Source organism: Zosterops lateralis, assembly GCF_965231275.1.
Source record: "Zosterops lateralis genome assembly, chromosome: 2".
Classification (NCBI taxonomy): domain Eukaryota; kingdom Metazoa; phylum Chordata; class Aves; order Passeriformes; family Zosteropidae; genus Zosterops; species Zosterops lateralis.
In genome coordinates, this window is record NC_139763.1 from 79467441 (window position 1) to 79483754 (window position 16314).

At 47.6% G+C, this 16314-nt stretch overlaps 1 protein-coding gene across 1 annotated transcript; it reads right to left on the reverse strand.

The window, feature by feature from the left end:
- Positions 1–690: 690 nt before the first annotated feature.
- Positions 691–11055, reverse strand: ENDOD1 (endonuclease domain containing 1). Its single transcript, XM_083855830.1, has 2 exons — positions 10426–11055; positions 691–4746 (listed from the first exon to the last, which is right to left on the reverse strand). Exons 1-2 carry the CDS (start codon positions 10717–10719, stop codon positions 3580–3582), a joined length of 1461 nt encoding a protein of 486 aa, XP_083711956.1. The 5' UTR covers positions 10720–11055; the 3' UTR covers positions 691–3579.
- Between the last annotated feature and the right edge of the window lie 5259 nt (positions 11056–16314).

Below are 16314 nucleotides of genomic sequence, written 5' to 3' on the forward strand. Positions count from 1 at the left end.
CAGCTTCTCCAGACAACCCGTACCAGTGCCAGACTTGAGACAGATGCAGACTCAGCTGCAGGGGTTCATCTCTCCAAAGAGAGGTACCTGCAAAACAGAGGTGTCAACATCTGGTTTACTCATCACAGGACCTCTATATTTTCAGTGGAGTATTATTACCCCTGTTAGGGAAGGTAAGGAAGTTGTGACCATGCCAGTCTAGAGACCAGCACTGCACAAGAGGGAGTTTCTCCCTGTGAGCTGTGAAGAACTGTGCTGCTGTGCTGCAATTTCTGTATGAAAACTGACTATCATGCTACACTCTGGGTGCATCTCACTGCATCTCACAAGAATAAAACAGTCCCCTCTCCTGGCACACACAGAGTCATATTCACTGCCTGCAACACCTCAGCTTTTACCAACTTATTCTGCAGCTTAATTAATTGAGTCTTAGAATGCTCTGAAAAATAAAGGTAGCACAAAAGAACCATTAACATCAGATGTCAAGCTGTTACAAGGAAAAACCATGCTGCCAGTGTTTTCCTGATTAGTCAGGACACCCTAGGTTGTATTATATCATTTTCAACTATGACAGAAAGTGATACCAGGCCCTCTTAGGAAAAGTCATTTTATTTTGTTGAAGCCATATGTTTCCAAGGTAGAGTAAAGCTCAGGAGTCATAAATCATGCCTCAATAAGAAGAATCTCAAACAGTTGTTTTTTGCCGGATGTTGCTTGTTCTGTGATAATTGTTCAATGTTCAAGGCAGATTTCCCACTGCCTGCTCAGACATGCAGCACAGAAGAGAAATGCCCCATGCCAGTTACTGTTCTTAGCATTTGAAATCTGAGCATGTTAAGACAATTTTAATAATACTGTTGCACAGCTGCCCAAATCCTATAGAGGTGCAGCACCTTAGATTTCAAGGGCTGTCCACTTGCTGTCAGAAGTTGTGGCTGCAGAGAGATGTGCTGGCCTGAGCTAGGTGGGGTAGCAACAGGGGTGGCAAACTGACAATGCAGACCTCCTGAGGTGCCTCAGCTTTGTTGCTTATCAGCACATGTCACTGTGTGACATGTCACTGTGCCTGCAGAGCTGCACTGGAGATGCTGCTGGACCTGGGATGCAGGAGCTGCTGGGTTCAGGTGTAGAGAAGCTGCTCTGGGCACAGAGCCCTCAGGAAGTGCATGGGTGGCTGCTGTGCAGTGCCATACAGCTAAAAAGGGTCAGAGATAAGGCCACACAGAAGGTGTAAGACAGCTGTGGGGGGCAGTTACCACTCCTCCCCAGTGCTTGGGCTGCACTTGAGAGCTGCTGCCATCACATGTGTCTTCAGAGGCTGCTGGGGAGCCTGGGGCCCCCAGGCTGGGGGCCCCTGTCACCCCACCCTAGCATCCCATGGGGCTTGAGCTGGCTTCTCTCCTGCCTTGACAGCTGCCATGTAGCCCTAGAGGAGTACCAGGATTAAGCCAGGGTCTCATGAAGGAGTGGGAAAACCAGCTCCACATGTGTCTTGACAGGCATGTTTGAGTGGGTAGACATGCAAAGTTCAGTTTGGAGAGCATCCACTGGCTGCTTTCTGCCTGTTAGGAGCAGTGACCTTGCCCCTTGCACCCAACATTCCTTTAGCAAAACACCACTGACTTTACCCAACCACAACCCATACTGGCACACAAAAGCTGCCTTTCCTTTTTAACAAGGTCTGTTTTGCTTGCAGACAGCTTCTCTTTCTACATAAACTAGCATTGGCCTATGAAGGGTGAGACAAGGACTCATTGTCTCTTTCCACTCATGCCACTCCTTCCCCACTTTGTCACCATTGTTGGCACCCCCAACTTTGCCATTTGCATCACTGCTGAACAGGGTGTCACCTGGCCAGGATGTGCTGGGCTGGGATGTGCACACACATCTGGTTGCATTGAACACAGCCCCTGAGCTAAAGAAACAACTCTGCCCCATCATGAACCAGCCAAATCTCCTTTTCCCTCTGAATCCATCCACGCCAGCTCAGCCTTGCTGCAGGCTACATGGTGTAGAGAGGCAGAGCTGCCATGCTAGTAAATGAGTTTTCTTCAACCCAGGACAGGCTACCACCAACATAGCACCACTGAGATGACAGCACCAGCTTGCTCATTCCTGGAACTCATTATGGGATGAGACCAGGGGTCCACACCAAGCTGATGCTGGAGGGAGACACAAAAATGGGTGTGAAAAGAAGGAACCACATACTCCCAAATGGACTCTTGGAGTCCAGCCAAAGCTTCCTGCTGCCGAGACAAGAAGCCTCCCTCCTGCAGACAACTGCACCAAGAGATCCAAAGCCCCTTGCTGAGCCAAGCTCGAGGGAAGAGCAGCACTCCTGTACCCTTCTCCAGCAGTGGCAGATGTCTCTGTGCCCCTCATCTGGCTGCAAACAAATGCTGGTCCCCTGCAAAGCCCTGATGTGTGCCCCAGCTCCACGGTTGCAGACGTTGGGCTCATGCTGGTAGAGGGAAGAAAGGGTGAGGAGTGAGTAGAGAGGATGAGCAGTGCAGAAGAGGAATTGGTTCTGCCTCTGACATTAAGGTATCTCTTTGTGCGTGGACTCATCTGCTCACCAGCTTACACAGCAAAACAAGCACTGCAGCCTGGGATCCCTCCTGCCTCTCCTCCCACCTGACAGCCCATAGTCCCCTGTGTACTTCAGGAGTAGTCAGCTCTCAAGGGAGACAAGGCATGTGGCAACAGATTTGAATCCAAAGAGCAGCTCATAGATCAGCTGGGCATTGGAGCTGACACGAGGGCTCCAGGGCTAAGACATTCATGGGCTTAGAGCCTCAGAGAACACTGCACCTTGAAGATTCAAGGCTCAGACTTTGAGTGGTCATCAGACAGGAAGGAAGGGTTGCAGGAGGATGACCTTGGTATGGCTAAGGAAAAATGTTTTCCCATCATGCAAAAAAAAAATGGACAGTGAGTCTTTCCTTGCACTAAGATCCATGCAATTTCAGATGTCTGGAAAGGCCTGAAGAGTATGAGATATACCCAGCTGCATCCCCTCCACCAGTGGGACATCAGAGAAATGAGAAATGCAGCCAACAGCAGGACTTTGTCCCCATTCCACCCTTTTCCCTGCTGTTTCCCAGCCCCAAGTCCTTGCACTCTTGCCTTCTTCATCCTTTCATCAAGTCCCAGCAACCCTCTGTAACTCCTGTCCTCCCCTAACCACCACCATCTGCTCCTTGGAAGGGATGAGCTTCTACAGAGATCACTGCCACTGCGTAAGTCTCAGTGTCATCATAGCCAGAAAGAAGTTACCTCGTACCACATTTAGTGTGCATTTCCCAGAGGAAGTATCTTGACACCTGCAAATCACAGCAACTTTGTGGCCTGCACCGATAAAACCCAAACATTTTACAACAGACAGAACTTGAGTTACAGTGGTGGCGACCCCGAACGACACTGCCTTGGCCCTCCTTGTTATTCCGCAGTCAGTTCATTTTTATTAATGTCACTACAATAAATACCAGAATGAAATTGACAGCATTTGGCCACGTATCTTAAAGCATCACCCCACTCCTCCTTCATTCCATGGATTTGCAGCCTTGGTTTCTGTCCCTGTCAGTCGTCAGAGAAGTTTTTAGGGACAAACCGTTTGATGATGTGACAAGCCAGGTAATAAAAGCCATGCAGAACCGCGGCTGTGGCATCGATGACCAGCAAGAAGGTGCCCCCAATCCCAGTGGCCACGTCTTTTAGGACAGAGGGAATGGCACAGACGGTGTGGTAAGGGAAAGCAGCAAGGTGAAGGACAAACCCCATAGGGATGCTCAGGATCCTGTAGATGAGGGACATCACATCTTGAACAATTTGCAGGAAGCCCAGGAAGATGTTGATGATGACCCTCCCAACATCATAGGGGATTCTGATGAGCACCATGCTGATAGCTTTAAGGTAGGACACCATCCCATTCCACAGGCTGTAGACTCCATCCAGAATTGTACCAACAACTCGCTTTACAACAAGCCACAGAAAATAAAACACAAATTTCACCAGCTCCACAAAGATATAGATGAGGAGTTCCACAAGTTTGACGAAAGGGGTAGCAATGATGCCAGCCACTCTTCTCACCCAGCCATTGGTCTCCTGGTTGTTATGTTTTTCTACTGGTTGGTCTTTGGTCTCTGGGTTGTTACTTTTTCCTACTTGCTCTCCGGAGCGGATCTGACTGACAGCTTGCAATATTGCTTCTCTTTTCTCCTGGCTTTGTTCGTCTTCCCCACAGCTGCCCTTGAACAAGTGAACTCCTGGTAGAAGCTGCTTCTCCAGCTCTCCCACTGTGAGGTCTGCCAAGCTGTTTTCATCATCAATTTTTTTCACTAGTCCCAGGGACCAGCCCTCTGGAGCATCACAGCAGGCTGCCAGCCAGAGGCTCTCTGGCACTGACACCTTGCCTTTAACTTGGACACTGGAAGGAATTGCACCTGCAAGGAGATATAGATGATCCGTCTGGGAACAGTGAGGGATCAGAACTTGCTCCACTACTTTCCCAATGTCTCTGTGCCAGCTTTTGCTCAGAGCTGGGCTCAGAGGGACAGCGTTTGTGAGTGTGTAAGTGGCCACCTGGAAATCCTCCGTATTAAGCAAACTGGGATTAAGAAGGCCTCTCTCATAGCCAGAGCCCACGTAGTCTGAGGTCAGGGCTTGGTTTGCACCAAGGTTGGCCACAGTGTCACCAATATCAGCTTCATGCACCATTTCATGCAAGTCATTTTCTGGATCATCTATCTGAAAAAGTAGAGAGAAGTGTTACTGCATGCAATTCACTTTCCTAGAAAACAGTGTGTAAAACAGGTCTTGACATATACTTTTCATTAGGACATGCCATGCCTTGGTTTATATTTTGCACCCTCTCCTCACTTTCCTTGAAGTGCTTCAGAGCAGTGTATTCTCTACTCAGCTTCTTTGTCAAACACATTGGTTTAGGATCCACAGGACAACAGAGGCTTCAAAATCTCATCAGGCACCATATACCAAGCCTCTAACTTGTAATTTGTCCTAGAAGAGATTTTTAAGACCAACAGATGGCTAAATTTAGGGTCATGTTCTCACCTCCTACTATGGTGGTACCTACAGTTCATTTAAGAACTTAACCATGGCACCTTAAGCTCCTCTGAACTATCAAATCCAAGCCATAGGAAAAGAAAAAAAATCCAAACAAGCCATGATGTACAAGATGTCCAGAGAAGGCATTACCTCTCATCACTTATTGTGTAAGAAGCAAGAATGAAGCCAGACATCAAGTCAGGTGACCTGAACTACCCCACCTTGAAAAGGAGACATGGCAGTGAACTCTTAGGGTTGTCACAGGGCTGCTCATCAGCAACCTGACCCTCATCATGTCTTTAATACTCCCAACCTCATCCTTAACAACCACACAGCTCCTGGCATAACATGGGTGAGGGTGCCATCACCAAAGGTCCTCCATAGAATCTGTGCTACCTGCCTGTGTCTGTGGTTCCCATGCAGTGGAGCCAGAGGTAGCAATTACTGCAGCAGGAATTTGCCCTGGAGCCACACACGAGGGAAGGGGGCAGGAAGAGGCAGTAAAGAGCAGTGGGAGCAAAAGCACTAAATGTCAGGGTGTGTTCGGGTCTTTCTCAGATGGCCACAGGTCTGTCTTGATTCTACTGACACTGCCTGCAGCCACTCCAGAGGGCTGTGTCAAACTGTCAATCTGTTCCTCAAATTAGAGGGTAACATGTTGGTAGAAGTTCAGGGGTGGCAGACAATCTCTGGCAGTCACTGCTCACTGCGTAGTCCTGTAGTCTCTGTTTCAGAGGGTGTGGCCCTCAGGTCTCACCACTGTGCTGGCCCAATTAAACCTTCTGTCTTTGCCCTTGGACTATAAATTGTTTACTGCACTATCTAATATGCACTTTGGGGACATCTGTGGCAGACAGTTCATAGTCTACCTTGAATCAGGTCATCCATTCTTGTCTCTTGATCACCCTGCAGTGCACTTGGACAGATATCCAACTATGTCCTTGCAACCTTACAGAGTTTGCATCCTCTTAGTGCCACATTACCTCCTCACAGTTCTGCACCAGCCTGTGCTGAAAGTTAGGGTAAAAGGGCCAGTGTCAGCAGCTGTTCATCACCCTCATGCAGGAACTGAGCTCTGGCTGGCCCCCTGCATCAGCCAAACCCCCGCAGTCAGGGCACAGGACTCCCTCTGCACCAAGCTTGGTCACAGTGCCAACTTGGCCATTGCAGAGGGCTGCATTACCCCACCTCCTGCCAAGGTGGTTTCGTGCTCTTTTTTTTTGAAGCATCTGGTGCTTAATGCTTCAGGACTGGGAGGATCATAGTCAGTCCCATGTGCTGATGCACAAGCCACAGCTTTTTCTAAATGCACTGTTTAAAAAAGACTTATTCTGCACTTTTACTGCCTTATTCTGCTCATCTGGCTCAGTCACCCCAAACAACAGGCTGCAGCTGGCTGATGAGGCCAGACATTTTGCATTCTACAAAATCACTCTCTTCCTGCCCCGCCTTCCCTTGCCATTCTCTCCTGCTGATGAGATGATGGTGTGCCATGGGACAAGGGATGCACTCAGTGTGTTTAATCACATGGAAGAGGTGAGGGGGATTGGGCACAGGTGTGAGGCTGTGCCCAGGCACTGTCCTCAGTGCTATGGCCCTTTGGAGTTTTACACCTCCTCAGAGACTCATCCCATCTCACTCCCAAGGCGAGTGCTGTCATACTACAAGGACCCATAGACCTAAGATGGATCAGCTCTGCCTCCTGGCAGAAATTGCCAACCTACACAAAGCAGAATAAACTTTATTTCTCTCTCTCTATGAGCTGCTGCATACTAACCTTGAGGAGTCTCTGGTTACCTGTCCAGTTGCAGGCCTTTGCACATACCATCAAGATTGTTTGGATGCAATTAAAAAAGAATATGATAAAAACACAATTGTGTGCTGTTCATGTGTAAGACTCTGACATCACCTAATTATGCTTATAATAACTCCTATTATGGTTTGTAATAACTAATGTGTACCTGAGGTTTTCATGCCTCCTCCAGCTCAGTCCCAAAGGCAGGCTGTCTCAGCACTGCATCTAATCTGCATTGCAAGATACTTTTCCTCCCTGCTTCAAAAAGCTTCTGGCTTGTGTCACTCCAAAACACATCTGCATTCATGAAGTCAGCCATGAAGCCACCTGTCCAAACAGCTCAGGGCAAAATCCAAGCAGACAGGTAAACTCCTTACCATAGAATGGAGATTTAAAAATAACTCATGTGCCTGAAGCCTGTATGGATGTTAGCACACAACAATACTGATGTGTGTCATTAAGTGGAGGGTGCAGTTTCAGAGGAACAGAGGCAGGGGGGATTAAAAGTATGGCAACACATAGTTATTAGGGCAGGCAGCTTCCATAGAGTTCAGTCATTTAACAAGCCAGGACACTGCAACCCCCCAACTTCCCCACCCTGCTATGTAGCATCCCTGAACTTCAGCTTCCCTCTCCAGCTGCTACTTCCTCAGGCACCCTTACACCTTTGACTGAAGTGGAAATGTTTGATCCAACCTTAGTGGGGGATTCACACCTCAGGGAAGAGGCACACTGTGTCTTACGCTGAGGTTTCTGCAGTAGGACATTCATGAGTGGCTCTAGAAGTGCCTGTTCTCTTGACTCCCTACCAAGAGAGATTGCAAGGGCAGCTCAGAGGTAGCTGCACTACAGCTGGGCAAGAATCCCACCTTGGTTGTCTGCCTGGTGGTAGCCATTAACCCAATGAAAACACAAGGTAATTCATCCAGCCCCTCACAAATTCGGATGGAAAAAGTAACTCCAGAGTTTTCCTTCTCTCCCTAAGCTACAGAAAAAATCAAACAGAGATTTTCAGACAATCAAACTGGAATGAAGTAAAAGACACCTAAGTGACTTGCTCTCAACCCCCAGGAAATCTGTGGCACAGCAGGTTTTCAGACTCGAGCCTGGGGGAGTCCCATCAGTACCCTGCTCATCAGCCTATCCTTCCTGCTCTCTAATTTTTCACTAATTGCTGAATTAATTCATTGTTTCCAGCTGCCAATCTGCGGTGAGTGGCACTGACATTCCTCACACTTCTCACCCAATTACTGCCTCTGTGCCACATTTGGCATTTGTTTCTCAGGCAGACATTCCTGAGGAGGGAGTGAGATGGTGCCCTCACCACTTACATCATTATCCCCCCAAAAAAGCCTATGACAACCTTGAGGCACTCACTGGAGTGCTGAGTGTTTTTACAGTGATTCCTTTCCGTTTGCTGTGTGTCTGCTTCTCCATGTGTAAGCACATGCCACGGTGCAGCTGAGCCAGCTCACATCAGCTATCCCTGTCTTGGCAAGGAAATAACCCAGAAAATCAGTGATAGGAGCTCACTGGGCCATGCTGCAGAGCAGGTGTTGCTAAGGGTTTCCTTCAGAAGCCATCTGACCTGGCCTTGGTAGAACAATATATAATGGGTATGAAAGCTCTTCCCTGCTCTCTCCTCCAAGTGGCAGTGTCTGAGAGGACTGTATGCACTTATTTATTGAGTTATAGGAATTTTTCATATTTTTGATTTCCCTATTCTTCTGCTGGTTGTTGTTGGTGGTGGTGGTTTTTTGTTTGTTTGTTTGTTTTTTGGTTTGGTTTGGTTTGGTTTTGTCCTAGTACTTTTCTGTCTCAGTCAGAGGTTCCTCCAGGGAACTGCAGAGTTGCTAACTCCTGCCTCTGAGATATCTGCATTTCACTAGTGGATGAAGGAGACCCATTTGTGACAACTAAGAACTACTATCATCTTGGGAGACTTCTGTGGAGAAGCCAGAGCAAATAAATGTAGCACCTGATCTATTATTTCTGAGGCTGCAGAAGGTTTTGGTGGCTGGACACACAAGGTTTGGGACTCTGGAGTGCTGGCAGGAACCAAGGCAAGACGAGGGGTCAACAGGGATGGAGCAGGAAGAGCAGAGAAGCAGGTAAAGGGAACTGAAGTTACTAGGTGGAGGGTGGGGGGGAGGCTGCCACTGTTCCATGGCAGGAACAGCTTCTGAGCCTACCTAGGTAGGTTGGGGGAGCTGGACCACAAGAAGCAGGAGGAGATATGGGGGCCAGGGGTGATGAAAGGTGTCACTGGCCAAGGCAAACAGGAAAGGATCTCATCTCTGCCACTTTACTTTGCTGCCTCCATGGCACTGACCAAAGATTCTTGCCAGCAGTTTAAATGCTTTTCCCTTTGCAGTTTAAATATTTGCCACCCTTCCACAACTCAGTAATGACAGAGCCTGCAAAATGTTTCCTCTGTTTTAAAAGGGTAAGCTCCCACAGCTTGCCTGTGAAGTGGAAGGAGCTCAGATCAAAAACCCGTAGAAACTCCTGCAACTCAAAACCCAGCCTAGAGAGTCAGAAGACAGTCCAGGCTGAAGATAAACGTGTAATATTTCCTGCCTTCAATGTCTGTGGCCTTGTGGCCTTAGTATCTCATCACCACATGTGAGAAAAATAAGCACAGCATTCTCCTGGCAGAGGGGTGAGCTTTGATTGTGGCAACATCCAGCAGCTGAGGGCCAACTCCTAACACATTGCTGTGACACTGCAGCCATTCCTGCCTTAACAAAGCACCCTTGCACACTGACAATCTTTCCTGAGCTCAACAGATGGGGTAGCCTGATGTTGCTACAATATTCCTCATTATCACTGCTGAAAAATCTAAAACATGAGGGATGGGGGCAGAGGGGGGGACAGAAAGGAGAGCTAAAGTTCTCTTAGGGCACCACCAGTTTTTAAACGATTTCCTTTAAATTGAACAGCCTGAAGGCCTTGCTTAAACATGCCAAGTGTCAGGGGAGGCAAAAACCACTGAGGCTCTGGGAAAATTCATTTTATACTGCATACTTCTGACCTGACTGAAGCCTGCACGCCCCAGGACACAACAACTCATTTTCCTACCTCAGTCCGCAACACTGGGACACACTGAAAAGCTGCAGCATCAACTTGGTGAACCACAAACGGATGCTTTATCTCTGCTCAGTGAAGCTAAGAACCCCTATAAACACTGTTGTGATCATACTGGCAACAGAACAAACTTGAACTTGACACTGCAATGTTGAACTCACCAGCAGAGCTCCCTGCCCACAAGAGCTGGCTGGGCAGGACAAACACATCCCTGGTGTCAGAGAGGGCTTTCCTCTCCCCTGGCACTGCACATTCATGCAGCAGCCTCTCAGTTTTCATTATAAGCTCCCTGGGAAAAGAAACTATTTGTTTGCTCAGTTCCAGGCACAAAAATAAGTTCTGGTCATGCTAAGTTCATACCAACAGAAGTTCAACAAGCAGAGTTCCTGCCTCCTTTGCAAAATTCCAGTCCCAGCTTCACCCCAGAGGAAATGTTCTCCAGGAACAGTTGCTTTACAGCAAAGGAAAAGCTGCCTTACCTGCGGTTCAACCAGCCAGTTCTCCTCCTCGCTTTGAGCTGGCTTTGTAAACTTAAAAGCTGAATAAAGAGGGATTTTGTCCTTAGTACTGTAGAGGGTTGCAAAGCGTGGCTCTTTGTTGTACTGCTGACAGATTTTCACATGGAACGGCTGCGTAAATCCTTCTGGTGGGACTTGTCCAGGGAAGAACACGTTACATTCTGCAAAACCAGTTTCATCCTCTCTAACAACTCTGCCCTGGGAAAAGCCTGGGAAAAGCGAGATGCAAAGCAAGAATACAATTGACGTCTTCATGGTCCACTCCCTGGAGCCGAGGGAAGTCCCGTCTGCCTCCGCTGGCTACGGCAAAGGGCCGACGCTCACAGTCCATGCAGCAGCGGAGCCAGAACGCGTCTGGAATTCGGGTGTAGCGTGCGAGGGAAATGAAATGTGAAACCACAGCCGATCCCTTCGGGGAGGCAGCGCGTTCTGCGTTGTGAAACCGAACGTGCGCCGGGGCTGCTGTGACACAAGCTGCGGACGCCAAGTGCCCGCGGGAGGTGATGCCAGGCAACCTGAAATCATCAGGGCTCCTTGGGAAGGGGAGGAGGGACAGCGGCAGGGCTGGAGCCGAGCAGCACCGGCTGGCCAGGCTCGGGCTCAGCGCCGGCGGGGGTGTGGTGTGCTGCATTGCAGCAGTCCCCGGCAGGAATTTTGGCTGACACAGCCAGAAATGTTCCTGAGGCTGTCAGAGGGGATGCTGCAAAGTCAGATTCACCATCCCAAAGAAGGTATTAGCTGTCCTCTCCAGCTGTGAGCCTGGCCAAAGGAGAGGGAGAGAAAGAACATTGGAGCTGCATTGGAGCTGCATGGGGCCCTCTTTGTCCCTTTTTGGGGTGTCTGTCATCACTAGTGCTGCCAGCCACAAGCTGTTAAGATGCTTGGGAAAGGCATTCACCTCCCATCTCCCGTGGCACTGTATGGGGAATTCAAAACCCTCCAGTATCCTCTCATCTTGGGAGACCCTCTCTCAGAAGAGATTAACAACAGGCAGAAGGATGAAGACCCTCAGATCACACACCCCTAAGCAGCATCCACCACAGAACATTTTGGCCAAACCTATGGAACTGGCAAAAAAAGGAAATGAAGCTGCTTCTCTGAGTTTATGTTCAGCAGAGTAACCATCCACCCAATAAAAAGCTGCCTATGATACCTTGGCTACTGCTGGGTAAAAGCAGTATTCCTTCAGTGACTGGGAAAATTAATGTTTTCAAAATAGTGGAGATGGAAAGGAGATTCCAGAGCAGTACCTTGGAGTCAAGAAAAGGTAGGATTTTCCCACTCAAGAAGTGAGATGAGATCAGCTGTGTTGCCAACAACTTAAAAAAATCCTAGATACCAGTAGGGCACAAGTCCCTTTCATAATACAATTTCCAAGCAAAAAACCTCCCAAGTGCTACCATCCCACGAGTGCTTTCCAGACAAGGTAGGATTATGTCCATATTAAAAATTATGAAGTGGGACAATGAGTGGTAAAGTGCCTGTCCAAGGTCAGAGAAGTCTGTGAAAGGTTAAAAATAGACTGCACTGTATGACCATCATTCCTCTACTCAGGGATGACTTCTGGAAGTATCAAGACAAGGAAATACGTCAACACCTCTTCGTGTGGTGATATCAGCTAGGGGAGACAGAGGCAGGCTGGACAGGCTGGGGAACAACAGGAAATTTAGTAAGTGGGCTTGGGTTTGGTCCAGGCAGATGACTGGTCACCCAGCCCTGCCAGAAAGAGTTAGTCATGTTCAGGAAAGGTGATGGAAAGGAAAGCACAGACATAAAATTTCATTTTCCTGAATGTAAAAAAGCTCCTGGAAAATCAAGAACTGAAACTGAACCTTTGCTGTTAGGTGCTTTTCTGATCCCAGACTTGCAATTACCTGGCCAGCAGAAGAAAATATTTTCATAAGCATGGTAAGCCCTGCTACTTAGGCAAAGCTAGGTCAGATAGTCAATTTAAACACCCCACTTCAAGGCTGACGTGCATTACCTCAGGATGGGCAGGGTCCCAATCCAATGAAAAGGCAGCATGAGGTGTCTCAAGATGTGGATGACAGCAGGCACTAGCAGGCTGACAGATCAATGATTTCCACCAGGAAACATCCTGCCTCTGTCCTGGACCTACGAACCAACCTCTTGCCTCAAAGCAGCACCTCTATCTCATCAGTTGTACAACCCCAGCTTGTCTTTTGAGCCTCAAGGGCTTTCATGGGCTTTTGGGAAACTCTGTGGAATCTTTCCTTTCAGAGTGTGAGGCTGGGGTCTGTCTGCCAATTTAGCTCTGCATTTACCAGCAAACATAAGCCTGACTCATCCTGAAGAGCAGGAGCTTCAGGTTCTCACCTCCCATGAGGAGTGTCAGTTGAAAGCCAGCATGGAGTTCCACTCTTCTGCTCCCAGTTTGATTTTCTGTCCAAGTGAGGTCCCTTTCCAGTTTCTATAAAATTTAGGATAGCTGTTGTGACCTTGAACACAGAGCTGTGTATTTTTTTCTCTTGCTAACATCACTATTACTAAAGGGACTAGTGCCATCATCATGCTGTGGCACTTATGCTGCAAGGATAAAGACAAAAGGACTGCTCTGCCCTGGGAAGGTTACATTCTCAGCCAAGAGACCACAGACAGAGGACTCAAACACAGTGAGATGGCGTTGGCCAGAGGTTTTGAGGTGCTGCAGCAGCTTATCTGCTATCAGACACTTTTACAGGCATGTCAGGGAGCGATGCCTGTAGGGGCTGATGCCAAAAGGAGAATTAAGATTAGGTTCAAGCCAGCCCTAAGGCTGCTGATATGAGCAGAAGGGCTCTGGGAAAATACACATTGGGTTGGCAATGGGCAGCGTGAACTGGTGGTGTCAGCATGAACTGTGGCAGTAGTGTGGCCTCACAGGACCTGGGGCTGCCTTTTCCAGACCCATCAAGGGGTGACCATGCAATAAGCTGAGCAGTGTCAACAGTGTGAGCAAGAACCTCATGTTTCATGTGATGGACAGAGGGAACCCAGGGAGGATGTGGCCAAAGAGTGGCGTGGCAGAGTGATGTGGCCAAAGGGACACATGAAAAAAGTGATTATAGAATTGTAGAATATCCCAAGTTGGAAGTGACACACAAGGACACACATCAAGTCCAACTCCTGGCCCTGCATAGGACACCCCAAGAGTCACAGCACTGAGAGTCTTGTCCAAATGCTTCTTGAACTCTGTCAGGCTGGTGCTGTGACCACTGCCCTGGGGAGCCTGTTCAGTGCCCAAACACCCTCTGGGTGAAGAACATTTTCCTGATACCCAACCTAAACCTCCCCTGACTCACCTTCAGGCCATTCTCTTGGGTTCTGTCACTGGTCACCAAAGAGATCAGTGCCTGCCCCTCCACTTCCCACCATGAGGAAGCTGATGATTCAGTGGCAGGCAAAGGTGTGTGGGAGACAAGAGAGGCTGTAGACAACAAAGTGTATAGACACAGAGTTTGAAAGGCATGACAGAGGTAAATGAAGTGCGTTGGGGAAAATTAAGAGAGGTTAGAGAGAAGGAAGGGAAAAGAAGTAAGGATCCAGAATATGGTATTGACCAGTAGGAAAAGGAAGATATTGGGCAAAAATTAGAGTTGAGGAGGATCTGCATTCATGAAAAATCTGGGGTGCTAAGAAAAGCTGAAGAAGGAAAACAAATGGAAATAGGTGTGAGGAAACCCAGGAGGTGGGTTGTAACATGTCGAGTGAGATGGTGAGAGAAATCTGAGGAAAGTCTCTTGTGATAAGAAAATGAGGAGAAAACATGAGGAGGAATAGGGGGAAATGAGAATGAAAGGTTTACATCCATCTTCATTGACCTGACAGATGAGCAGTCTTCCTGTTCTCCAAGTGTCACAAGCATCAAGAACAATGTCTCAAAAAGAAAAATAACTTCATGCAAAACAAACCTGAAAAGCATGTCAGCATCCAAACTCTCTAGCCATTAAGAAGCTGCCAGGCTTGTTTGTCTGCTTTCCCACACTGCTTCTCCAGCCCTGTCTTTGTTCACAGGACTGACACTGGATTTGCTACAAATAGAAAATCTATCCCCTCACATGCTTGACCCCTCTACCCTAGTCTTTCAAAACATTCTTGACTCCAAATATTTTTCCAGGCTGAATTTCCAGTCTCCTAGCATGGCCTCTGTGAGACTCTAGTGTTGTATGTGACTGTCTCTTTCTCCTGAGAAGAAAAGGAAGAAGACCGTGTCTCCAAGGGCAAGAAGTGGCATGAGAGAGACACTATTTGTTTCAGTAGGCATACCAAGCTTGGACTTGGAGCACAACAGTGCCAGGAGACATGCCATGGCATGTCAGAGAGCATATCTGCCTCCTCACTGTCTCATAGGGAAACAGTCTCTTTTTAAAATTAGTTTAAAAACTTGCTCTGGGAAGGGAGCCCAGTGCTGAACTACAGCAAAAAGCAAGAGTGAAACAATTTTCCTATTGTAACTAAGAGATTCAAGGGCAAGGGGAAGGGGTGGGCAGAAGGACAACAAACTCTTTAGGAAAGAGCTTAAAAACACATTTTTGGGATTCCCACCTAAAATGAGGTTTTGATGCCAGTCTCTACTGCCTTTTTGTCTTCACATCTGCCCCACAGTGTCCCTGGTGCTGGTGAGGAGTGGTCCTCCACTGGCAGTGCTGCTTTGTTGCTCAAATCTGCCATGATGCTCACTAGCAAGGGTGGCCTGTGAGAGGCCACAAACTTCCTCAGACTGCCAGGGATGCTGATCTGGCTCCTCTGCTTCTTCACTTGCATTTTCTCCTGTCCAGACTCAGTGTCCACCCACAGCAGGCAGTGGATGCCCTGAAGTGGTCAGGGCACAGTTGAAATCAGAAAAAAAAAAAGAGCATGAAGTTTTAAATAAAAAAATTATAGAGGAAGTTCTTCATGGTGTACAACTAGAGGAAAAGGGTGGCAACTGGGAAGAGTGAAGCACCCAAACTGCTCTATGGATGGTAACACCGTAAGAACAGAGACATGTTCTCATTTTGTACAAAAACTCGCACGGTGGAAGTCTGACAGGTACCTTGTAAACCATGAAGTATACATGCTTTGCATAAATATTGAATAAAATTAATAAGATCCAAAGGCTGCTTCCTTTGGCACTTCATCACAGTCTTCATACCCAAGAGCTCTCTGTTAATCTTCAGACTATTTAAAGGTAGCACAATAACAATCCCATGCTAGACAGCAAAAGCAGGATGGATATAGATTAGCAATAGTGGCAGGATTAGTGCAAATTATTATCTGTCAAGATGAGCTATTTAGAGATATGCTGAAAGCTCCAGTACTTCCATTCTTTAAATTAGGAGGTGCTTTTTAACACAATAACTAAAAAAAAAGAGTTGATGTTTCAACTGTAATGACCTTTGTTTTACAGATTGCCAACTAGTCAGAGCCACAACAGTTCTTACCCACCTTAAATCTGTTTTGGACAGGAAAATTATCCACTTACGTGCTTTTCTTCTAGGTATTAATATTGATTTTTTTTTTTTCTTTTTTTTCTTTTTTTTTTTACTATTTGTTTTATTTTATATTTTCAAAACTGCGGTGTGATTCAGTCAATGCTGAGAGCTTGCCATGCTACCTGCTGCCCAAAACAAGGCATGAGACAGCTCCTGACAGTCTGCATTGACAAAAGACTGGTGAGTGGGAAGAAAATTAGAGGCACAGGCTTGTTAGGCTTGCATCATCTTCAGAAGAGGGAAGAAGAAAGCCATAACCCTTGAGAAAGCTAAACCTGCTGGCAGGATCCAGAACCTCTAATCAAGAGGCAAGATAGTAGTCACACCCAGGACTGCCTGTCTCCAGAAACACCACTGTGTTTTGGAACCAAGGAGT